At 44.3% G+C, this 26,301-nt stretch overlaps 1 protein-coding gene across 1 annotated transcript; it reads right to left on the bottom strand.

Moving 5' to 3' along the window:
- Positions 1-1,849: 1,849 nt before the first annotated feature.
- On the bottom strand, positions 1,850-7,067 carry LOC101537185 (melanoma-associated antigen 4-like). Its single transcript, XM_004606638.2, has 3 exons — positions 6,920-7,067; positions 4,678-4,823; positions 1,850-2,512 (listed from the first exon to the last, which is right to left on the bottom strand). The coding sequence occupies exons 1-3, from the start codon at positions 7,065-7,067 to the stop codon at positions 1,850-1,852; spliced, it is 957 nt and encodes a 318-aa protein (XP_004606695.2).
- Between the last annotated feature and the right edge of the window lie 19,234 nt (positions 7,068-26,301).

The following is a 26,301-nucleotide window of genomic DNA, read 5'->3' as shown; positions in this document are numbered from 1 at the left end:
AATCTCATGAAAATAGCTATGCGATGATTTAAGGAGATAGACAAGAACAACGACCATGTGCACAGATCAATGAAATGCGCAGAATGGCTATAGCCATTCAGAGAAAAAGAAATTGAGATCTGTTGCATTTCTCGACATTAAATTATACTTGAAATCTATACGAAAGAAAACAATATAGTGCTGGCAAAGGCTAGAATTACTGAACAGTGGATTAAAACTGAGAAACCAGAGAAAAATCCTCCGATATAGGACAGAGAATCTGAGACCAAAGAACTAAAAACATGAAGCAAAATGAGGACAGCTTCTTCAATAAACGGAGCTGGGAACCTCTGCAAATGGACACAAAAATATATCAAACTGGAACTATAATTAAGTCCATACAAAAATTACAGGCAAAATCAATATGTTAGTATTAGAGAATTATACATAAAATATGGTGAGGACACATTGGCAGAATGCCTGCAACATTAACTTCAAAACTGTTACCAATGATGAAACCCATGGGAAAACAAAATAGAACATAAGAAAATGATTGCAAAAACCTGAAAATGAAAATTATTAATGGCAAAAGTAACTCTGACTTCAAAATAAAGATGCCCTATGGATAGCACGCTCCCTCTTGAATTTGGAGAGAAAACTAACACAAGAACATGGAGAAATTACTAATAGACAGGGCTCAAAGAATACTCAAAACTTCAAATACTCAAAACAAAAACCCAGCAAAGTACGGAGAGTGATGTCCTTGTGGGTCACTCTCAGAGGCTCTTGGGAACTATGAAGTACCAGGGAGCAGAACTGGGGCTCCTCTATGGAAAGCTTAAGCTTGGCCTTCAAGCTCGTGCTTCTGGACCCAGTAGCAAATTTGGAATACTTCTCGATTTTCAAATATTTCTTTGGTTCCCAAACACACTGTTCATTCTTCAATGCATATATTTCCGTGACGCTAAAGAGATGATGCAGTTATGAGGTAAACTGAAAAGAATGTCAAGAATTATTTTTCTGCATATGACTCCATGGTGCCCAAGGATACGTGGCCACACGCGCATGCCAGGGCACTATCACACCACTAGGACAACTTCTTATGAGAGTCCCTGACTGACTAGTGCCAAGTATGTCCCACTGAAATTCCTGCTGATTCCACAGCTCCAAGTGTTACCTGATTCAGGTACTCCCAATAGATTCCTCCCTCCTGGAGTCCAACTGCCCTTCCCCTCCTGAATTTGGTGGGTATATCGTACAAAGCCTCACACCTTTCTCCTTAACTGAGCAGGGATCACACTCTTATTCTGTGCAGGAGTGCATCCCATACATCCCGCCTATCCAAATGTCCCTGCTAATCCATGGCCATTCAGAAGAATTCAGTAAATACCTGCAAAAGGAAGCAAATGACGACTAAGTCAATAAACTCAGAACCTCAAATTTTATTTATTTGAGACATTAGGAGCAATGGAAGAATAACGGAATATGCTGGTTTTTGCCATGACTGGATTCCACTACTAAATGTGTCACAATTTCAGGGCAAGTCCTTTTCCAAGGCTCCATTATCTCTGACAACTCACAACAGAATAAAGACGTTTACAAACTCTCTTCACTCAATAACAGCACTCTCCCTGTAGATCTGGGCATGAGCACATATTTGAGAGACAAATGCATCCACAAACTCAGACAAAATACAACAGCTTCATCAAGAAAACACAACATTTGATGGGATCCTAAAGAAAAACGAGATTAATTTACACGGCATCACAGAGAACAAGAGCCCCAGGGTGCTCACCAATAGGTGCTGCACTTGTCTTAGCCTCAACACTTGGAAGCCTGATTGCTCTCTGCAACAACCTGTCACCCTTACTCAGGCCACTTCGTCCTCATCTTTGCAAAGAGGCCGATCAGTTAAGAACGTGAGGGGCCTATTATCACTGTTAATGATATTGAGCAAAAACTCCATGACTTCTACCTTGCTAGTTTCTGCGTGGGCCCTGAGGCCCCAGAGGAACTGGTAGCGGGCTGGGTAACTCCCAGGCTCCCGCCTGTAATCCAGATACTGGTTCTGCACCCACACATTGGTGAGGAGCTCCCTGGGCTCCCCATAAATGAAGTGCTTCCTCCCCGGATAAACTCCCATCAAAGCTAATTGTTCCCAGATAGTCTGCTCAGAGGCACAATCATCCTCCAGAAGGATGACCCCCAGGACCATCACCAGCAGGCCGGTATTGGGCATGGTTTGCTGAGGGCCCACCATGCCATCATAAGTGAGGCCCAGGGTGGTGACCAACACATAGCTATGGATTTGGGGGTTGATTTCCTTCACATCGATGCCAAACACCAGCTGCAGGCACTCAGACACCTGGCTTAGAATGAAAGAGAAATTCTCCTCATCATTGTTGAGGATGGTTCTCAGAATCACTTCCTTTGTGGTCAGCTGCTTAGTGCGGTACTTGAGGAGCAGGAACCCCACCAGATTAGACATCTTGTCATGCAATGCCTCCTGGAGGCCGGCCCCATCTTGTGCTGGCTCCTCCCTACCTTCTAGGCCTTTCTCTTTGTGGCTGCTGGCACTGCCACTTTCGGGATGGCTCTCTATCATTTCAGCCATGGTCACCTCGAAGTGATGGGCCATGACAGGACTATCCTGAGCACCTTTCACTTCCTTGAAGACTCGAGCAGCTGCCACCTCCCCCAGGCTCTCCTCAACGTGGATGGTGGCAGTGGTGGAGGAGGGCAATTCAGCCATCCCCATCTCAGCCTTGGACAGCTGATCGCTCTCCAGATGCTGGCCGTCGTGTGCATCCTCATTCTCTTCCTCAACCTTGAAGGCTAAAACCTCATCACAGTGAGACATGATGACACGTGTCACACAGATAGCAGATATGTGCACCGGTGTTGGTCGATGGGTTGCGCACCTGAGGGTAAAAAGGGTTGGGAGAAGCCAAAACAGACATGGTCATTTAAGGGAGAAAGTCAAATAATCAATGACCACACTCATATGTGGGTTACAGAGGAGAAAAGGAACAGCAACAGGCACGATCAGTGAAAGCAAGCTGGAAGAGGGCATCAGCTAGTGCACCTGAGGGGAGTGAGTGCGTTAGAGGGATTATGGGGTGGTCTTCAGTGCACTGTGGTCCAGGGATACACACACTTTGGTGCTGTTTTGGGTTTACACATATGTTTCAGACACGTACTGTAGCTTAAAGGCATATACTTATGGAACACAAAGGTTCTCAATGAGATTGTTTAGCATATTGAGCATAAGGGAACTTACCCAGATCAAACGATAAGGTGCAATCAGCTCCACAGACACTGTTCTTCTAGGTAGATGTCACTTACAACTGCAAGGAAAGAATTATGTAGCATGAGAGAGCATAGAATGCAAAGCATCAGTTTTTTATGACACTAAAGGGAGTTTTGATGGGGACACTGTAAATCACCCTCGATTCTTTGCTAGGAGCTATCTCTATTCTCATAGTTGGTCACAGTACCCTAGGATGCTGAAAGAGAGACTGTTAGCTCCTCAGCCCCTGGGATACCCCTCAGAATACATGTGAGAAGATGCCACATCCACATGGGACAGGGAAATGGCCATTGATCAGGGATAATTAACGTTTCTTTGGGCACTAATTTTTTCTGTATGTATTGATGTGTTCTCCATCGTCTCTTGGATTCTCACTGGATTCATCAGTACCTGGCCTTCTCTCCTGTGTAGTCTGGTTTCCTTCAACAGGAAGATGTCTTCTGTGATCCAGCTGTGTTTCCCCCTGTGATTTAAGAGAACAATAGGGATTCCTTCCCATTACACATACACACTATTCCTCTTTGATCAAATAATTCTGCATAGCATTGTTCTGTCCTGACAGGTTCCCAGCCATCCATCATGCTGATAGCTTGGGATACATATACCTATGGCTGCATGAACTTAAATTGTAGGTTATTCTTTTCTCTGCCTCCTATATCCCCCTTCTACCAAGTAAAACCATATCGCACACTCTGGGTCTCCCTACTCGTTTCTGTCGGAAACCTCGCAGAGATATGTCAGTGTGTCTCTCAAAGTCACTGCTTCCATGAGCTTTCCAGGACAGGAAATGGAATGATGTCAAGAATCTAGATTGTCCAGGATTTCTCACATAGGAGAATATATTGTCCCAAGCCAATCCCTAAATTGTCATTATGGGGGGGGGTTCTTTTGTGCCTTTTTGTCCTGTCTGAAAGTGCCGCACTCTCCTCCTCAATGATCTCACCTCCGATAATTTCTCCCAGATATAAGACCTGTCACTATTCCTGCCTATGGATTTTAATCATGACCCTGGATCAGCCAGCTAGTGTTATTGGACCCCACTGTTGGCAGCAGAGTCCCCTCAGTTTCTCAGATGGATCTCTGCTGATCTCAACTATAGGTGTGTATATCAACTCCTAGTCTAACAACCAGGTGCTTGAAGTCTGAAATTTGCTATCATGAGAAATAATTTTGAGCTCTTGGTGTCTTGAAACAGGCTAAATGATGCTTACTCCTGCCTTGAGATATGCCAGCATGAACTGTTTGCTGGGCTCTAGGTTGCCTCAGTCCTCTCTCAATGCCATTCCCTTGAGCCTTACTATATGGTGACTCTCCCTGTGCCTGTTGAATCTCCAATTGCTGACACTTTTCAATGTATATAGAAGATATGAAAATCATAAAATCCTTACTTGTTGACTCAACCCTGGTCTTACCCTGACCCAAAGTGAAAATTGAGCATGTATTTGGTTTTCTGATCTTTTTTGTTCTGCTTTTGGTTCACTCGCGAGGTACTCAGTTTCTACCTGATTCTCTATCCAGGAGTCCCTCTGGTAAGCTTATTTGGGAAATATGAGATGCCAGGGAGAGAAACAGAAGAGCCACGTTCCACGCGTCTTCCAGACTTTACTCTCTCTCTGCGCTCTTGTTCAGTGTCTATCCTTTGTTTGATTAGGGGCCACACTGGCTGGGATCAGGGCTTACTCCTGGCTCTGAGGGTGGGGATAACATGTAGTGGGTCCGTGCACCATACAGATTGCTGAGGAAGAAATGCGAGAAGGCTGCATGCAGGCAATGCCTTACCCACTACGCTATTTTCTGGATCCAGGTCAGTCTTTCATGTGCTCAGAATGCCTCAATGCTCCAGAGAGTTTAGATAAGCATTCTCATGGAAAACGGCACCATTTGCAATCCATAGCTATACCTACTCAGAACTGGAAATAGTATAAAAATCAGATGAATCACCCTCCCAACTACTTGACCATTTAGAAAAGGAATACAAATGAATTCCAAACTAAGTACATGAAAGGAAATAAAAACGCAATAAGATAATGATCTAGAGATCTAGAATTCAATTCAAGAAAACAAAAAGGCTATCAGTGAGAACAGGATTAAGAACCTTCAAAAGCTCAATAAGTTTCACTGACGCTAAATATGAACCCCAGAAAAAAATAATAGGGAAATCCAAAATATATTGGATCAGACTCTAAGAGATAGAAACAAATCTCTTGAAACCTAAAACCTCTTATATTTATTTTCTATGTAATCATTCTGTGCAAGAGTCCTGGTGAACTTTGGGACTCAGATGAATTCTCAACTCATATCTCTCCCTACAATTGCCTGAAGAGGCAGTTGAATATCCGTGCAGAAAAATATGACAAAAGACAACAATTTTCAGTCTCTATAGCACAAAAGTTCTGGTCAACACGTGTTCCCTTGTGAGTCTTACTCTAGAATGCAAAGAAGTCTTAGTATCTATAGGGCTCGAGTTCTTTTTAATGTCACACAGATGTGAATTGTACCGAACAAATTTTATGCATGCAATGATATCCGAATGCCTGAGGCAGATAGGGAGGTTTTTCTCAAAGGAACACCAAGAGGCAAGGAAGCAGCACCGAGTATACTGCTCTGCCCTTGCACGCAGCAGGAAAGCTTTGAGTGGGCTCAGCTCATAGACCGGGAACCGAGCCGGGGTTCGCCTAGCTCAGAGCCACCGTTAACCCAGGAACTACCCAGCTCTGAGCAACCCCCACCCTGCACACCGGAAAGGAAAATAGTAGACTGATCTCCGCGACGAACGTCGGTGAGAAAACTCCTCAACCTCTGCCTGAACTGAATTCTGTCCCTGCTGTCGGCCCCGGGGCCCCATCGGGATCCCTCAGGAGCGTCTGCTCCGATCCCGAGAAAGAAGATGGCGGCCGGGCCCGCGCCCCCCTCACGCCTCAGCCGATTGCCCGAGTCCGGTGGACGGCCGAGGAGAACGCGCACCCGCACCCTGCCTGCACTCCCTCAGAGCGATGGCGGGTCCAGTCTGTCCACCCCTTTCGTCCGCACCTGGCCGGGCTGGGCCCTCCCGTCGCACTCCTGAGGCCGCTCCCTCTGGCTTCCTCAGGCCACCATCCCCGGGCAGAAGTGAGGCGAGGTCACATCCGGTTGGCGCCTCTCGGGACCCTAGAGGTTCCGGGGGGCAGAGGAAGGTTCTCGAGGTTCTCCCTGTTACTCTCGTTCCCACTTTACACAGGGAGGGCTGTTCCTGCCCACTGCAACTCACGGCTTCCCTCAGACCAGCCGCATTTCTTACACTGCATTTATTTCATTCTGCTAGACGGTCCAATGTTTCTTTTGTCTGATTTTTCAATTAAATACGGTACTGTTCTTTCCTTTGATTTTATTTCGTGCTTCCGAGAATCATAGACATACAGAAGGACTTCGGGGGCACACATAGGTTTCAGAATTATATTGAGTGCATGAGGCCTGCCAGGGATTCAAACTCATGACCATATGCTTCTAGGGTACCAGCAGGTTCTTTGAATGGATGCTCTATACTTCTTGGCCTTCGATGCGTTTTTAATAGAAGGAATTTCAATGCACAGTAGGCAAACTTTATTTTCTCTCTTTAACCACCAAAAGCTCCAGTCCCTCACCCCACTGCACCTTTCTCTTGAAACTCACAGTTGAATACTAGCTGCGTGGTCTTAGGAAAATTCTCATTCTCAGAGTCAATGTGGCATAGGTTTGTTGATTGTGGGACTGCAAATGCTGTCTCTTCTCTTTCTGGTAAATACTGCTCTTTCTGCTTCATTTTGCCGTTCACACAATCCTATACTAATCAGGTAATCCCTCACTTTGTGCTGCTCAATGCCCATCTCACATTTCTATATGTAAGCCTCTGATCGTCCTGTGATGTCTAAATGAACCAATGTCTAAATGAAGCAGAGGTCCAACTGCCGGTCATCCCAGAGCACTGGAACCTCCAATTGCTCTATTCTGGGTCCCTAGCTCACTGTTGACTCTACCACATCAAGTCCAGATTGTTCGCTGTGACTTCCTGCAGCCCTGCCTCATGCCTTCTCCTCTCTATTTCTCTGAGTCTTGTTATTGGGCAACAAAGTATGGGGGTCTGCTATTCATCTTAATCCAGAGTTCTGCACTTTCTCCTATGCAGGTTCAGCACAGCCTGGTTGATATAAGGTCTCTCAACAGTTGGGAAGAGGACTAGGTTCCCTAGAAATAGATTCCTCAATTGTGCTTAACCACCTCCAGTGTACCCTGTACTGATTCTGCACACATATCCATACCCATAATTGTTGAGGAACACCTGGACCGCAATCTTGGTGAAGTACTCTAACCTGGAACAAACTCCCACAATATTCTCCCTTCAGATTTCTTCCAGGTGTATCACCCTCAACATAATAACCAATCAACCTGCTTGGGCAAGTTCCACTCATGATTCATTAGTCCATCATAAGTGACCCTCAGAATTATGATCAGGAAGTGGGATTGTACTAGAGGGTCTACTCCATGCAACCCAATTCAACAGAGCAGGTGGGTGCAAACACACACAGGCCTTACAGAACATTGCTACCTCTACCAGCCCTGCAGTGTGACAATGCCCACACATGGTGGAAGGACATTCAAGAAATATTTCTTCCTGGAACAAGACAACAGTCTCCTGCCCCCACAGTTCTCCAAATCAGTATACTCGTAATGTGTGCATTGTGCTTAACCTGTATGTCTAGTCTCAGGAGTTCTAGGAATACGATGACTGGAAATTCAGCCCACGTAAAACACACAATAATAGATAACCAGTTGGGTAAGTAAAGAAATGTATGATTGGCTTACAGAATTGTGAATGAACAGATACACAGAAACCCCAACTATATTGAGCAATTTGAATACAAAAGACAAATTGGGAACTAAAAAAGCCCTCTACGCCCCGAACAAGGAGGAGTGTAGCGCCAACCATGATGACTAAATATGACCCTACTTATATGATTAATAACAAAATATGGTACCCACCAGAGGAAAAGTATAAAAAGTCCTGAAGAGCCTCTTTTCTTGAGAGGGTATTCAAGAGGTCTCTAGGATCCCAGCAAAATTAGACCCTGCGTGGAAAGCTCCAAGACACATTATACTTTCTATGACCAAATCAAAAGATGGATAGAGAACATTTAAAGCAGCAAGACCAAAAACAGAACTGACATACAAAGTAAATTTCGTAAGATGTACAGCAGCTCTATCAAATGAGATCATATGAGACATAAAGGTATGGACGTATAGAGCCCAGAAACTCAACAAAATTTACCCTGCACCAAGAATATTAGATGATCATTCAGATCATTCAGATTGGAATGAATTGTACAAAGCTTCATGGGCAGGCAACAGCTTAAGGAATTTATAGCCTCGAAACCCACTTTGCAAGAAGTGTTAAAAGTGCTTCTTAGAAGGACAGGAGAAACTTCTCAACCTGAGGTACTGAGTATGGCACTCCTGAATGGTACATATGCTTGTCCTCTACTAGATCAAGCAAGGTTAAAGGCATACAACAATTAATCATCACAACTTTCCTTTTATGATTTATTTTCTGATAACCATACTTGCATTTCTTCAAGTTTCATTGGAGCAAGAAATATGAAATCAATTTGTTTCTATTGGAAATAGGGTTTCTATGATCAGTCATTGAATTTCTTTCAGTACACTGTGATGCAGTGAAATGCATAATTATGCTTGCATCTCTGCTTTTTGATTTTTTCCTCTGTCTCTCCTGGTTTTGATGGGATCCACAATCACACACAGCAGGGATGCCTGACTCAAATATCATCAGCACCAAGATCACAGTCAGATCATGTGGGATCATGTTGGATTTAAACTCATGAGCATATACTTGAAAGAGTCCAAAGCAAGATTTCCATACATTCCAGGCTTTCTGGATCCTTTCCTTTGGATCCTCGGTGCAATCTTAATGGAAGGAATACTGTTCAAATTAATGGGATATTGCAAATTTGTATTTTTCTGTATGACTGCAGTCGCTGAGTCCACTGATTATTCTCTTGAACATTCTATTTTATTTTATTTTTTAAATTCTTTTATTAATTCACCATGTGGAAAGTTACAAAGCGTTCAGGTTAAAGTCTCAGTTATACAATGCTCAAACACCCATCCCTTCACCAGTGCACATATTTCACCACCAAGAATCACGATAGACCTCCCCCCTCCCCCCCACCTCCGCAGCCCCCCACCCCGCATGTGTAACTGGTAAATTTCACTTTACTTTCACTTTACTTTGATTACATTCTCTTGAACATTCTAAAGATTTATTTGGCATATGTGTTGTTAGCATGCCCTAACACTGTGCATAAGCAGCAAGACCAAAAACAGAACTGACATACAAAGTAAATTCCGTAAGATGTACAGCAGCTCTATCAAATGAGACAATATGAGACATCAGAGTATGGACCTATAGATCACAGAAATTCAATCAAATTAACCCCGCACCAAGAATACTAGATAATCATTCAGATCAGTCAGATTGGAATCTTAAGTAATTTATAGCCTTGAAACCAGCTTTGCAAGAGGTGTTAAAAGTGTTTCTTAGAAGGACAGGACAAACTTCTGAACCAGTGGTACTAAGTATGGCACTACTGAATGGTGTATATGGTTGTCCTCTACTAGATTAAGCAAGGATAAAGGCATATAACAATGAATCATCACAACTTTCCTTTTATGATTTATTTTCTGATAACCGTACTTGCATTTCTTCAAGTTTCATTGGAGCAAGAAATATGAAATCATTTTATTTTATGCCTATGAAGGGCTACGGCTGTGCGGTGGGAGGGACCCTGGGAACATTGTGGAGAGAATGAGACAATGGTGCTAATACTGGTGTTGGAAACTTGAATGCCTGAAGCAACTCTATTATGAACAACTTTATAAGTCAGTGTCTTAATATATATTTAATAAAAAGATATTCTGAATGTTTCCATATGCACACAACTAGCTCCCCTATAAATCCTAGAATTTCACCATTCAATAATACGATGCATTTGTTATGTCTGAAAGTACAATATTAACTGAAAATGGAATTATTTCTTTGGGTCATCATCTAGGATATCACATTACCATAATCAGACTGCCTACTTTGGTTTTTGTTGGCTCAAACAGTTTTTCAGTATTTCTATGGTATTAAAGACTTCGACAGTTTTCAAAAGTACTAGTTAGTAATTTTGTTGAATGGCCCTGAACTAGAATTATTCTGATGTTATTCTCATAGTTTTAATGATGTAATGAGTTTGGGCTATAAAGTCAAGAAAGGTAAATTCCCAGTTCTATGACATTATATTCAGACTCCCTACTTCCAATATCACATTATAGTCTCAGATGACCTTGTTTTCTAATAAGGTAGTGTTTATCAGATCTGTATCACTGTATCACTGTCATCTTATTGCTCATCGATTTGCTCAAGGGGGCACTAGTAACTTCTCCATTGTGAGACTTGTTGATTCTGTGTTTAGCATATCGACTTTTGGGTGAGATACTCTCGGTGGCTTGCCGGGCTCTTCGAAAGGGACAGAGGCATCAAACCCAGGTCTGCTGCATGCAAGGCAAACGCCCTACCCGCTCTACTATTGCTCGAGCCACATAACCCCTTTAAAAATGGTCTCCCCCTCTCTCTTTCTATACTGTACATTTTAGAAGAAAGCCATAATAATAACCCATATTTAATGGATTGGAAGATAAGCTCTACCTTTGTGGAGGTGAGTCATTGTAGGATTGGCCTGGTATCCTATTCTGTGGAATATTTTACAATTACTACACATTCCTGGGTTTCACTTTCATTGGTTCCTTTCACATTGAACTCCCGGATATGTATTTGATGTTTCAAGGGCTGAGGCCAAACCTGGTACTGCTCAGTGTCCACACCTGGCTCTGAACCCAGGAATCGCCTGTTGCAAAATCTGCGTGGCTCTGTGCAGTACAGGAATCAATACATCACACGCAAGCTCCTCAGCCACTTTACTCTTTCTAAAGTGGCAAGGAGGTAGGGAAGAAGCATGTATTAATAGAGGGAAGGAGGATGTAATGTAGGTTAGGAGGGGGGAGGGAGTTTCAAAGGAAAACAGATAAGATGGGAGGGAGAAGGAAGTAAGGAAAAAAGAAGAGAGGGCAGGATGAAGGAAATTAGGAAGAAAGAACAAACTAATAATGGAGAAAGGGGAAAGCAAGAAAACAGGAGAATGATGAAAGAAGCGAATGAGGCCAAATTATCACTGAAATCGGGAAACAAAAGTACTGGGATTTTTATAGACTTTTGCAGGTTTTACTATGCTTGAATATTGTTAAAATGGGATATTAAAATGTAGATAAGAATCAGTCTTTCACAGGAGAGCTGTTAAAATTTCACTTTGACATCTAAAATTATGGAAGTGGAGCCTAGGGTCATACTCAAAGTGGCAGACAATTCTTAGTATTCTTTTGAATACAGGAGCAGCCTTTTCAGTTTTATTTCATAATCGGGGGCCACTGGCAAATATACTTGGCCTTTTAGAGAATTCAACCTCCCATGTTGAATAATTACTGGGGTAGAACACATTCACCAGAACTAAAAGCTCTCTGGAAGGGCCCATTTCAGGTCCTCTGTTCTATTCCCACAGCCATTAAGGTTTCTGGAATTCTTAAGTGGACCAAAATGACTCTAGTGTGAATATGTGGGTAAATCTTTTACACTGGAGGACCGGAAATTGTAATTGAGATAAATCTTCACCAATAGACATAGAAATACTCACATTCCTGGCGGCAGCAATAGGACAGTGGATATGGCATTTGCTTTGCTTATGGCTTAGCCAGGCTTGATAATCCAAATCACATAGGGTTCCCCTACCTTACTGGGTGTGCTCACTTAGGATAGAGCCAGGACTAATCTTGAGCAGTGCTGCGTGAGGCAACAAAACCAAAACACAAACAGAAAAGAAAAAACCCATATGACTATGATTCCAGTACTGACCATGAGTTCAAAAAATTGTCTCACTTCATCTGAAAGGCCTAATGTGCTTCTTCCAAAGTTTTGGATACAAATGGGAGCATGATCTCACCTTCTCATTGGTAAGTAACTCTTATATCACAAATGTTGGTGCATTTATACTTGCATAGAAAGGATCCCTTCTTGGTGAGGAGACTTTTCCTCATCACTTTTGTGCTGTTCTTTTTTATAAGGGAAACACCCAGCTGCATCCAGAGTTTATGCCTGCATCTGGGCTCAGAAATCACTCCTGCTAGTATTTGGGGGACCAATTTTGGGTCCATGGACTATGGCAGAACAACCACATGAAAGGAGAGCAGCTTCCCTGATGTGCTATCTTTCAAGCCCCGTCTATTGCTATTATTGAGCTAACTTTCCAGAAACTACAAAATTAAAAATTCAATGTATAACTGTATTTAGAAGATAGAGTTATTTGATGTGTCCCATTCAAAATAGCATGAAGGAAACTCTTTTACCTAGGAATCTACTTAGAAGTTATAAAACAATAACAGTTTGAAAACCACAGGTCACTTAATGAGATAAATAAAGGAAGACACCCGGAAAAAGAATAACACTCCCTGATAATGGGATGGAGAATCACTGTTGCAAAATTACCATCCCAAGCAAGATATTATACCAACTATTCAATATAATCCCCATGAAAATTGCCATGACATAAGAAAAGGACTTAGAAAAGTGGTACTTCAAACGTTTGTAGGTCCATAAAATACAGCAAATATCTAAAACCATTTTGAGAAAAAGAAATCGAGACTTTTTTGTAGTTTCTGACTTTACATCATACTTGAAAGCTGCAGTAAACAAAACAGCATAGTGCTAACAAGAGGTTAGAACATATGAGCAAAGTGGATTAAAACTGAGAGACCAAAAATTAAACACTCAGCTATATGGACAGATATTCTCTCAATAAGGAGCTGAAAAATATGAAGTGGAGCAAAGAAGGCCTCTTCAATAAATGGAGCTGGAAAAATGTGTAAACTCAGGCAAAAAAAAGTCAAAGTAGAATCGTATCTAAATCCATACCAAAAAGTACTTCAAACTTATTAGTTATACATAAAATATGGTGAGGAAAATTTGGCAGAATGTTCAGGAACACTGACTTCAAAAGTGTTATCCGTGATGGATCCCATGAGGAAACAAATAGAAATATATGTGAACAAATGAAAAAATGAAAATCAAAAGCTTTGGCACAGCAACAGAAAATCACACTTCAAATAAAAGACATGCTATGGAACAGGAGACACAAATTATGTTCAAACAGGAGAAAAGTACTAATACTCAGGCCACATAGAATACTGAACGCCTCAAAGAACCCCAACAAGAAATAGAGAATAATGTCCTGAGAGATAAGACAAAGGTAAAGAAACTGGTTTCAATGGCCAGATATGGTCCTGTGAGCACAGCCAGGAACTGATTCCTGAGCAGAGACCAAGGATTTATCCCTGCTCACAGGGTCAGGAGAAGTCCCCACAACTAAAGTAAAATGGGAGCTTAAGCACAGAGTGTAGGGTTCTCCCCATGCACACCCGACCAGACATCAACCTCCAGCATCACATATGGTCCCTGGAGACCTGTCAATTTTGAGCCCCGTGTGCAGAGAAAGTAATAAGCCCTGAACAGACAGAGCGTAGCCACAAAACAGTGAAATAAATTGACAAAGAGACAAAGAGACATCCACAAAGAGTATGATAGGTGGTCAAGAAGTAATATAAGGAGTGTTTGTTGGGCTGAAGAGATTGGTACCATGGCTTGCTTGCCTTGCATGTGGCTGACCTGGTAATCCGGGTCACAGCATGATGACCTTGTCTCCCTTCTAGGGTCACCCAGAAGACATTCTGAGGAGGGTCGAGAGTCCTCCTCTCAGGGCTCCCTCAGATGTTTTCCTCTCATTCCTTGAAGGAAGGACGACACAGGGAGCCTGCACCCATCAGAAAGTCAGAAACTGCAAAAAACATTAGATCACAAGCACAGTTTTCGGTCCCCAAAGCCCACCAGGAGTGACCCCTGAGTGAAGATTTAGGAGTCTGATATTAGCATGGTCAGTTTTGGCTCCAGTCTCCAACAAGTGTATTTTGGGACCTGAGCAAAAGTACAGACTTAGGGCATTTGCCTTTCAGAGCAGAATCAGGTCAACCAGTGTCAGTGGGGTTGTGATGTGGTTCCCAGAAGAAGGAACTCAAATTCACTCATGATGAAAATAAGAGTCTGGTTCAGAGCCTATGTGGACCAGTGTAGAGATTTCTCTAAAACCCAAGACTAGAGCTGCTTTATTACTTAGAGATTACACATACTGGCTTCCAAACCCAAACTCACATGTAATGCATAAAACATACATGCACAAACAAGTTCATTTCCGTGATTAGTATTATATCCAGTTATTGAAAGAGTATATCAAAAGGATTCTGTATGTACAAGATGAGCCACTTCTTCACACCTGAATTGCTGCTCCATAATACATGTTCCCCTGTTTCAGAACATGAATCTCTTGCCGGAGACAGAGTTTATCCTTCTGGGCATGAACTGGCACATGGAATACCAGGTCCAATCCCCGGCACCGCAAATGGGTCCTGAGCCTAACCCGGAGTAATTCCAGAGCACAGAACCAGGAGAACCCTCTAAGCACCACTGGGTGTGCCCCACCTCCCCTAAAAAGTACTGGAAGCCCTGACTTTGTACCAAGGGGTGACAAGCGACTGTGGGTTCAGGTTACTTTTAAGGTCCCCACCTGATTCCCAAAGGCCAGTGTCCCAGTGCTGTGAACATGTTCACCTTCTCCTGACAGGGAGACCCACGTGCTGCACAGCATGATGACCTTGTCTCCCTACTAGGGTCACCTAGAAGACATTCTGAGGAGGGTCGAGAGTCCTCTCCTCAGGGCTCCCTCAGAAGTTTTCCTCTCATTCCTCAAAGGAAGGACGACACAGGGAGCCTGCACCCCTCAGACATCAGCATCAGAAGCCCTGAGTTCTGAGGATAAGGGAGGGGAATTCACACCCCATCCCCATGCCTGGACTCCCTTGGGGCAGTGACGGGGTGGAGCTAGGCTGTATGGGTCCCTTCTGTCCTTCCCTGGGGTCTGCACTGAGACTCTGTGACTCCTGGCCTAGCTGGGCCCTTCTGCCTCACTCCTGAAGCTGCTCTCACACAGCTCCCGGCCTCTGCACGCCGCCCTCTCCAGCTTGAAGTGAGCCGCGGTCACATCTGGTTTCTGCCTTCCAGAGGTTCCAGGGAACAGAGTTCCAAGGGATTCAGTGTCCTCTGTCCTTTCACTTCCACTCCAGCAGGGCTGTTCCTGCCCTCTGCCACCTTGGGCTGCTCCCCTCAAACGCAAGCTCTTATTCCCCGAGGTCAGATTTGATGAGCAAAGAAGAAGATGAAACCCAATTTTTTTTTTCTTTTTGGGTCACACCTGGCAAAGATCCCCTAATTCTCCATGCTTACGCCTGGCTTTGCACTCCGGAATTGCTCCTGCAGTGCTCAGGGGACCAAAGGGGGCGCTGGGGATCGAAAACGAGTCAGCCACATGCAAGGCAAATGCCCTACCCGCTGTACTGTCGCTCCAGCCCCAGGGAATGTGAAACCCCAAAAGCATACCCCGGCCCACTGGAAAGCAGCTGGGCTCAGTGTCTCCGCTTCTTTGGGACACAGGTGCCTTCGACCATTCTACACACAAGTGACTTCACTCCAACCGCACAGAAAGGGCTGAGTCCCAGGAGGAAGGCATGAAAGAGCTGCTGCACCCTGGGAGGTCAGAGAAAAACTCTCTTCTTTCCAAGAAGTCTTCTTAGCAGTGAACACAGAATGGAAACATTGTGTTCTCAGGATCTGAAGAAGGACTAGTCTGAGCCGCAGCTGCAGCACTGAGAGGTCGGGGATGGGCCTGGGCAAGTTGCTTTCGGATCTGACATTCATGGAGAGCACTGACTAACTTCTCCACCTGCCATTCTAGGCTGAAACTTTTCCCACACCTGGTGCAGTGTGGATAACATAGGAAGACCATTTGTGCAAAGATGCACGTGCACATATATGCCACATAGGTAGACCCAAAACTATTAATGCATGGCCCTATGTATTTTGTCGATTAAATATAATTGACATTTTTGTTGAGAAAGACTTTGGTATACAGGTGCTTTTGCAGACAATGTCTCGTTTTTGAAAATATCACACTACTTTGCACTTTTATTCGAAAGTCTTAGTTCATTTTGCTCAAATAATTTTTGAAAGGTCAGTCTAATAGCAGCAAGGAGGTTGCAGGTGATCACTGTCAAAGCTCAGAGGAAAATTTGTCACTGTTTTTCGTATTCTACCTAAGATTATATTGGAAATAGGGTTTCTATGATCAGCCATTGAATTTCTTTCAGTACACTTTGATGCAGTGAAATGCATAATTATGCTTGCATCTCTGCTTTTTGATTTTCTCCTCTGCCTTTACTGGTTTTCATGGGATACAGAATCACACACAGCAGGGATGCCAGACTCAAAAATCATCAGCACCAAGACCACAGTCAGATCATGTGGGATCATGTTGGATTTAAACTCATGAGCATATACTTGAAAGAGTCCAAAGCAAGATTTCCATACATTCCAGGCTTTCTGGATCCTTTCCTTTGGATCCTCATTGCAATCTTAATGGAAGGAATACTACTCAAATGGATGGGATACTGCTAAGTTGTTTTTTAATGTATGACTGCAGTCGCTGAGTCCACTGATTATTCTCTTGAACATTCTAAAGATTAATTTGGTATATGTGTTGCTAGTATTAAAATAGGTTTCTGTAGGCAGTGGACAGCCATATGGCTTTTTGATTCAGTAACACACTCCAAACATTTAAGTTGGTGAACTCTGACGATTAACATTTAAGATCATTATGTCAACAACAGTTTTTAAAGCGTTTTTCCTTTAGCACCATAAGTTACAATAATTGTAATTATAAAAATTTAAGAATTCAGGACAGGAGGGATAATACAGTAGGGAGGGAGCATGCATTGAATGTGTGGGACTCAGGTGAATCGCTGGCACCCCATATGGTCCTGCGTGTCCCACTAGGAGTGATCCTTGAGTATAGAGCCAAGAGTAAGCCCTGAGCTCAACTGGATGTGCCTCAGAAACCAACATGGCAAGAGTTGATTTCTGCCTATGTCCCCCACGTTTCCAGCATCTCGGCAGTCACACCCACAAGCCACCTCTGGCTGGCACCAGATAATCTCATCCACAGTTGAGATCCAGAGATCCAACATGCTTCTCTCTCAGAAGAATTAAACCACATTGCTATAGCCATGCCACTGGGGTCTGTGCCAGGCTGCTTCATTCAAGGCATCCTGGATGGGGCAGATGAGGCCCCTCCTGCCCCAAGGGACCCAGCCACAGCATTATAAATCCTCCAGAAATTTTAATTTGTTAAGGGCTCTCTTTATCTGTCTTATTTGGAATCACAACCTAGGAGGGTAAAACGCCTCAGTTGAAAATCTTTTTCATCCGCATTTTGACTATATTGTGTGATTCCCTTCTCACCTAAAGTCATTTCACTGAGAAATTTCTAAATTTTACTGTAAAGACCTCCTTGTAATTTTTTTCTGTTATATCTTTTAGAAGATATCTGCTCAAAATTTCTTTTTCCCACTGTAGCTTTACCGTGGCTTGATTAGTGACAGAATTTCATGTCTGTGGACCGTCTCGAGCTCATGAGACAGGATGTCTGCTCTATACCACAACATTTGGTAACAGCTCCCCTATTTATGTCTCCAAATTATATTTCTATGACTTTCTCAGTTTTCATCCTTGGTTTCCCATGAAGCTACATTACCTTTTGCTTTTGTCCCATAAGAATTTTAGGCTAGAGGCAGGGGGAATGTGGGATGGGGGGTATACCTGGGATATTGGTGGTGGGGAATGTGCAGTGGTGGAGGGATGGGGGTTTGATCATTGTGAGATTGTAACCCAAACATGAAAGCTTGTAACTATCTCTCGGTGATTCAATAAAAAAATAATTTTAGGCCAGTTTTCTAAATTTTATTATTGTATATTCTTGATAAACCTTTTGTGAGTCTCTCGCACACACCTGCTAATTCACTGCAAACAATCTTTCATGATTTTTCCTGCTATGTTCTCAGCCAAAACGCTCCTATGAGGCTCTTAGGTGTTTCATGTGAGTTTGTCCAGAGACTGCACAATGCCTCCAGAGCGCAATCTGAAAAAGGCACAGCAATGTGCACTTTTATTTTTTGAGATACCCTTAGTTTACATGACTCTGTGTGTATTATGGGTTCAGTTTCTCATTTCTTTAAAGAAAATCGGATTGAGTAATTTGCTAAAGTATGATTTCACAGCAACAAACCCACTCCTATTGAATGCTGATGAAAATTCTGTCTTTTGGAGCATGACCTCTGGTGGCCACTTTCTAGAATGCAGTAGCAGAAATTCAAATCTGAGTTTACTGGGGGGGAATTGGAAACCCTAAGCTAGTCACGACTTGAAAATCCTCCTGGGAAAAAGAACAGTTCCAAGATACTCATGGTGGACACTCAATGAGTGGCGTGAAACAAATGGGACATTCGCAGTTGAAGGCCTGCACTGTCCAGCTGGGTTAGAGCTGGGAGATCAGGACTCCCATGAAAGGAGGCGCAGTGGCCAGCTGGTCATCATGAAGTGTTCCAGATGTGGACAGCAGAAACCCAGGAGAAGGGCAACAGAATTCGGGGAAAGTTCTCGGGCTACAAGGAAATGCCTAGACAGGGGGTCTGCAGACAGAATGCTCTGCCGTTCAAGCAGGAGCCTTCTGGACAAAATCCCGTGCTCAGGCACACTTGGATTGATATTCCTGTCACCATGAGCTTGTCTTTTACTACTTTGGAAAGAGTCTGACTTTAGCCAATAGAGAAACCTGACCGAGTGTGGAGGAGAGAGCAGAATGAAGGCACAGAAGATGCTCTGAGTCAGTGCAGTGAGGACTTATTATAGCTGAGTTCCCAGCAGTGTGCTTCAGCACGAGTTCTCGAAAGGCAGAGCACTGACCAGGTATGAGCCTCAGGTTCTTCATCAGCAAAGCAGTCTCGGTGTTCATGGGACTAGAGAGACGTATTGATAAAGCTGGCTCTGTGACTGACTAGAAATGAAATTTTCAATTTTTCAGTCCGCACAAAGCTGTAGTCAGGGAGCCCTCCTTTCTCTCTCCTCCCAGGTCTCACCCAGTGGCCCTCAACGACCCTGTGGGGACGAACAGATATGGACCTCCTGGATGGAAAGCCACTGAAGTGTCTCTCTGGGGGTGTCAGTAGCAAATTTTAAGGATTGTTTGATTTCCAAATATTTTGGCCTACAAACCCACAATCTATGAAAATTGATTTCTATCAATATTTGAATGATTTTTCAGCTATTTGTTAAGCTGATAACATCAGGAAACCATGTTCTGCATGAGCCCACGTAGAAGAGGGTTCATTCAATACTCAGTGGGATTTCAGGAACTGTAGGACCCCGCCAACCCAATTCAGGGATCAGCCCCTTTTCCAGTTGCCAGCTTCTGCTAAGGGAAAGCCTCTATGCACATCCTTTCTTTACTACCTAAATTTAGTCCTTACTAATAGGTGACCAAGGTGCAAACCAGGTGACCAACTTCACTGTCCTTCTCTGGAGACTTTCTGGTGCTGCTGGGTAGGGAGAACAGGCCTTCCCAGTGACTTGTGTTCAAGGAGGAAGAGCCCGTTTGTGTGCTTGTTAGGAAACCCTGGCATGTGATGGGGAACAACATGAGTAAATAACCTTGTCACAGAGCACGGGGAGACATACATACTTTCACACCTGTCCCTGGAGGTTTCGCTCCGGTGTCTCCATCAACCCCCTGGATGCTCAAAGCACCTTCTTCTCAAAGGACTGTCAGCTAGCTCTTCATGTCCTTTCTCTCTTCAAGCCCTGCCCTTGTTCTACCTTCCACTGACTTTTCTCCATTTTTGTCTATGTATCTTTCCTCGCTTTTTGAGTCTGGAGATCTCTCTCTCTCTCTCTCTCTCTCTCTCTCTCTCTCTCTCTCTCTCTCTCTCTCTTGTCCCCCACAGGCACACACAAACACACACACAGACAATTACTCTCAGGGGTCACTCCAAATCCTGCATTCAGGAATCACTCCTGAAAGTGCTAGGGGATCATATGGGATGCTGGGAATCATTGGAATTTGGGTTGGCCACATGCAGATTTAATGCCTTACCCAGTGGACCATCTCTCCGTCCCCTATCAGTGTTCTCTCTTGAACACATAGTCCTGTTCTAAGTAAGTTACTTTCACATAAACTATGTTGCTGCTATAATTCAGTAAAAGTCCTTTCATTCCCATCGGAAACACCAGCTCAAGACTGACCCCTAACACCACACAGCTCAGTGATTATCACTTCTCCCTGTAAGTCCTGCAGGTTACAGGGCCCTAAACTAACCTGATTCAGGCAATCACACTCGATTCCTCTCAACCCACTTTCATGGGTCGGATGGTCTTACAAAGCATCTAACCTTACCTTTTAATGAATATGGTTCCACTCTATCACTCTTATTCTCTCTCGGGGTCCAGCCCACTCATCCTTGTATCCCTGGCGGTAAACAAGGTCCCTCAGAAGAGTAGAGACTCAGTGTAGACCTGAAAAGGAGGTGGTATTACTGATAATCAGTGAACTCCAGGTGACACACATGTTTTATTTTTTTAGGGAAATTAAGTACTGTGCAGTACAAAATTCACCCTGTTTTTTCTTAGTATGACTGGACTGAACTCATCATCAATTACATTTTCATGGCAATTTCAATCCCAATGCTCAATTATCATATACTGTCACTGTCATCCTGTTGCTCACCAATTTGTTCGAGTGGGCACCAGTAGCGTCTCTCTTTGTGAGGCTTACTGTTACTGTATTTGGCATATCCAATACGCCACGGGTAGCTTGCCAGGCTCTGCCGTGTGGGAGTGATACTCTCAGTAGCTTGCCAGGCTCTCCGAGAGGGGTAGAGCAATCGAACACGGGTTGGCCGCGTGAAAGGCCAACACCCTACAGCTGTGCTCCAAAATGACAGGAATATTTTTATTTCTTTGACAAAATAGTAAAATGTTTTCTTTTGAACTTGAGAAGCTCAACTACTTGGGAGTTCATTGTCATTCACAAACTCATGTAAAACATTTTTTCTAGTACAAATAGCATTTTACCTATTCCTATAGAAAACAAACGTGATTCTTAAATCATCACAGAGAATGGATACCTCAAAATGTGTTCCAATGTGTTTCACCTGACCGGGCCTAAACCACCTGGAAACCCAACTGCCCTCTCTGGATCACTGGTTCAGGCCACCTCCTTCTTTTATGATTTGTGATGTTTCAAGCAGGGTGAGGAAAATCTTGCACTCACGGTTATAGAGAATAAGCAAAACTTCAAGAACTTCTCCTTGTTGGTTTCAGTGAGGGCCCTGGAGCCCCAAAGGAGGTCATAGACAGTAGGGTCACTTCCAGACACCCACCAAAACTCCAGATTATGCTGTATGCACACGATGGTGAGGAGTTACGTGGCCTCCCCATAGATAAAAAGCTTTTTCATAGTCTATACTCCCACAAAACTCAATGCTCCCCATATGTCATCTTGGAGGCACAGTCATCCTCCAGCAGGATGATTACCAAGACCATTGCCAGCAGGCCACTGTTGGGCATGGCTTTCTCTGGGCCTAGCATCCCATCATAAGTGAGGCACAGGGTGGTGACTAAGGTAAAGCTCTGTACCTGGAAGTATATTTCCTTCACATCAGCACCAAAGATCAGCTGCAAGCACTCACAGACCTGGCTGAAGATGAGATGGAAGTGCTCCTCATCATTATTTAGGACAGTTCTCAGTATCTCTTCCTTAGTGGTCAGCTCATTACTGCAGAACTTGAAGAGCAGGAACTCCAGGAGATTAGGCATCTGCTCATACAATGCCTCTTGGCAAGAGACCCAGGATTCTTCTGAATCCTTCTGATGGTCTGGCCATTCATTTGCTTGGCTGGTGACTGTCCTTGGACCGGTATCCTGCACAGTCAGTCTGGTACCCTGGGCAAGACAGAGACTTCAAAAGAACACTCACAATGACCATTGTGTGCACTAGTTAATCCAGGAGTTGCCATGTACTCTGGGCTGTCCTGAAACGGGACAGAGTGGGAGGGGAGGGAGGGGAATTCTCCTTCTCAGCCTGGAACAGATTCCCGTGCTTCTGACTCTGGGTCTCTTGTGAGTACTGACCTTCTTCCCCAACCTTACAGACCACACACTTAAGACCATGAGGCACATCATCATATGTGACACAGGCAGTAGGCATGTTCACAAGTGGTACTTGATAGGCTGCAGGCAGAGGGAGAGAGGGAGTGTGATAGGCCATGGTGGCACATGCACTTTTAGGGCCCTCACAACAGTGACTTATCTGAAGTAGAAAGAAAACTATCATATGTGGGCTACAGAGGAGAAAATATTAGCAAGAAACGAAACCAACTATAAACTTACAACAGTGGATGGAGACCACAGAACCTAGTTCCCATAGAAGGACTAGGCAGGGGGATCACAAGAGAGGGGATCTCAGTGCACCATGGTGAAGTACATCTGGTGCTGGACTTGGTTGGTGATACATTCTTCTTTGAACTTTACTTGTACCTCAAAAGCAAAAGGTCAGAGTAACTAATGGTCCCTCAATGAGAACACTGAATGCTTTGAACCAATGTAAACTTGCCCACACAAGTGAAGAGGTGCAAACAGCCACAGGCTCTATCCTTCTAAACATAGATCATTTAAGCCTGGAAGAAACAATAATATGGTCTCTGAGGCACAGGTGTCAAAGCCTCAGTTTGTGGCTGATTTGGGGCTGGGGTAAGTGGGGGCACTGAGCAGATGGCCAGTATCCACTGGTGGAGATAATCTCTATGCTCATAGTCTTCCAGGGGTCTCCCAGGATCCTGCATGGGGAGACTGCTGGCTTCTCCTTTGGAGCTCCTCCAGTCCCTGGGACCCCCTCAAAGTAGCCTTGTGCAGACCAATGAGCAAGGCCCTCCCATCCTGAGAATGTGTGCAAGTGAGCAGGTCCGAGCCAGAGAGCAGAGGAAGGTCAGATTTCTGTGCTATTTCACTTGTCATGGCTTTGACGAATAGTCACTGACCACTTGGGTCCTCACCTGGACTAGACATCCCTGGGACTGTGCAGAGCAAAGGCTCCTGCGATGCTCAGATTAGCTCCTGCAATACTAAGAACCAGATTGATCTTGTTCTCTGTGAGAGCCTGGAGGAACATGGAAGATTGTTCCACACCATCCCCACCCCAGTCCACCCTGTGATCAAAAGTCTAGAAACGTCTATTCTGAGGTGGGTTCCCTATGTCCTCCTGTAGGTTTTTTTCATCTTCTAGCCAACAAAGCATGCTCTTCCTCCATATCTTAGAAGCAGAAGCTCCTCCCTGAGTATACGCCACATATGTCTGCAGGACTCCCCACAAGTAGATGTGATTGTCATTCAGCGACACTGCTGCCTGGTGCCAACCAGAGCTGAGAGTGGGACAACATCATCAAGAAACTACATGGATCGTCACTGTCACTGTCACTGTCATCCTGTTGGTCATCGATTTGTTCGAGCGGGCACCAGTAACATCTCTCATTGTGAAACTTGGTCAATAAAATACTTTATTCATTTAAAATGCAAAATAATGTCCCAAAACCTTAATTACCTAGAATTCAACTGAGCAATGGATTTGAAAGACGCATAGATTGAAAGGAAATGACACTTAATGAAACAACTAGGAGAGGACACCTCAAGCATAGAAATCTTCCAACTTCATGTATTGTTGGAGTTAATATTTAAAATATGATCACCCTACACAAATTTTTATACAAATTCAATGTCGTGGCCATCAAAATTCCCATGACATTCTCAAGGCCTTAATGCATTAAGTGTTCCCCACACTAAGAAAATGTCTCCAGAACTATGAAACTCCCGAATCTGAGAGATATCATATTTAGGGAGTCAAAAAAACTGGGAGTATTGCACTTCCTGACACCAACTCACACTCTGAAGCAACAGTGTACAAAATCGCACAGTTCTGGAATAAGGCTACACTGTCTGAACAGTGTACTAGAATTGAGATTCCAGACAGAAACCACTAGTAAAGGACAATCTGTGAGTAAGGAGCTATGTATATTAAGTGCAGGAAGAAAAGCCCCTCAATAATGGAGCTGAGTAGAACTAATGAACTGATGGCCACAGGTTCCCAGAACTCAGTAAGGGATGAGCCCCCAACTCACAGCTGCCTCGTGGATGCACACACAGACGAGATGTTCTCATTAGTGAAGACAAGTCCACTTACTTTAAGCAGGTGCTTTACACGAGGTGCAAAGTGTCCTGCCACATATTAGCTGCCACTGTGGCAGGGCTCAGACATTCCCCCGAGGGCCCGATTTTCAAAAGCAGTATTGTTTATTGAATCACCATAGATTACAAAGTTATTCCCGAGGGACTCTTATCGGGGCTCTTGGACTCACTCCCCACAGGGCGCAACACATTTGTTTCCATCAACTATGCACAGAGTCCCTCCCTTTGTTTGCTCAGGAACCTCTGGGGCTCCTGCCCACCCCCGGCCATCAGCCATTTCTTCTGCTTGCTCTTTCAGCTCTCCTGCGTTTTTGCACCTTCCCTTCCATCCTCCCTGGAGAGTGTAAATTTTCTTTCTGTGGGCTAAGGAGCGGGATCTGTCTCCATGTACAGGCATGAAACTAACTCCTACTCCTGAAGCTTCTGTGAGTGAGGGTTTGGGACTTTTCAGTCTGACAGTGGCTGCCCCTAACGCCATCTGCTGGAATCAGCATCAGGGCTAATTTTGGGTGACTCTGCAAATCCCAGGATATGCTGCTTTTATACCACACACCCAACTGCACCTGCCATCAAAGGAACAACACGTGGGGGTGTGGCAGCGTTATCTGGGCCCTGCCTCTGCGGCCCTCTGCCCTGTTCCTAGGCCATGTGCCCATTCCTGCCAGATACAGAGCTGTGGGTGCCTCCAATGATGCAGATGAGGCAGATGTGGTCGGCATGTCGCGGTGTTCGTTCGTAATTCCAAGGTTCTTAAATATTTTCAAGAATGAAAATGTTGTATAATAAAGATGCTCAGACTCAGATTTGGAAAGCAGGAAAGTTTATTGGAATGTAAACAAAAGAATAGATGCTCCCCAAGTGCATCTTCCTGTAGAAATAAGTTAAAAGCCAGTTTTGTGGGGGCTGGAGTGATAGCACAGCGGGTAGGGCGTTTGCCTTGCACGCAGCCGACCCGGGTTCGATTCCCAGCATCCCATATGGTCCCCTGAGCACCGCCAGGGGTAATTCCTGAGTGCAGAGCCAGGAGTGACCCTTGTGCATCGCCAGGTGTGACCCAAAAAGCCAAAAAAAAAAAGCCAGTTTTGTGTGTGCCCTTTAAATGCTCCTTGCATTTCTAATCAGTGGACCAGGATTTACAAAAGATGCCAGGAAATTGTAAGGATGTCCAGCTTGTCTAAATCTCTCTAAGCATTTTCCACACTTATCTTAGTCTCTCTGTCAGCCTAGGCTCCACCGCAGAGTTTTATGTTCCTGGAAATCTCTGACCACTAGGGCAGGAATGAAATGTGCCAGGTCAGTGGGGAAAGGTGGCAAGGGGAAACTGTGGCTTCCTTCCTCACTGGCAAGGGGGAAAAATCTGCCAGGTCTAATTACCAATGATCTGAGTTTCCCTGTCAGCCTAGACTCCAGGATTGCCCGTTATCTTAGGTTCCCTGTCAGCCTAAAGATCAGGCCTGAATTTTATGTTCCTGGGAAGCCCGGGGAATGTTGAGATAGAACTTGGAGGTGGAGTGTGTGTCAGGTTAATGGGGGAGGGATGGAACATCAGGAGAGAGAAAACTGAATTCCTCTCTCACTGGCATGGGGAAACTGAGGCTTCCTCCTTCCCCACTCTCAGAGATGAAACCTTGACTGCAGTTGATGTAGGCAGGCAGGGAGATAG

The sequence above is a fragment of the Sorex araneus genome, chromosome X (genome assembly GCF_027595985.1).
Source record: "Sorex araneus isolate mSorAra2 chromosome X, mSorAra2.pri, whole genome shotgun sequence".
Classification (NCBI taxonomy): domain Eukaryota; kingdom Metazoa; phylum Chordata; class Mammalia; order Eulipotyphla; family Soricidae; genus Sorex; species Sorex araneus.
The sequence above is the reverse complement of the archived record's forward strand: the minus strand, read 5'-3'. Positions and strand labels throughout refer to the sequence as shown.

Excerpts from the sequence above, each read along its gene's own strand:
- LOC101537185 (XM_004606638.2), bottom strand. The coding sequence starts at position 7,067 with ATGAAGCAGAAAGAGCAGTATTTACCAGAAAGAGAAGAGACAGCATTT. Across the intron at positions 4,824-6,919 it reads CTGTGAGTTTCAAGAGAAAG|CTTACCAGAGGGACTCCTGG; the intron begins GTGCAGTGGGGT and ends TTCCCAAATAAG. Across the intron at positions 2,513-4,677 it reads GACCAGGGTTGAGTCAACAA|CCAGCACAAGATGGGGCCGG; the intron begins GTAAGGATTTTA and ends GGTAGGGAGGAG.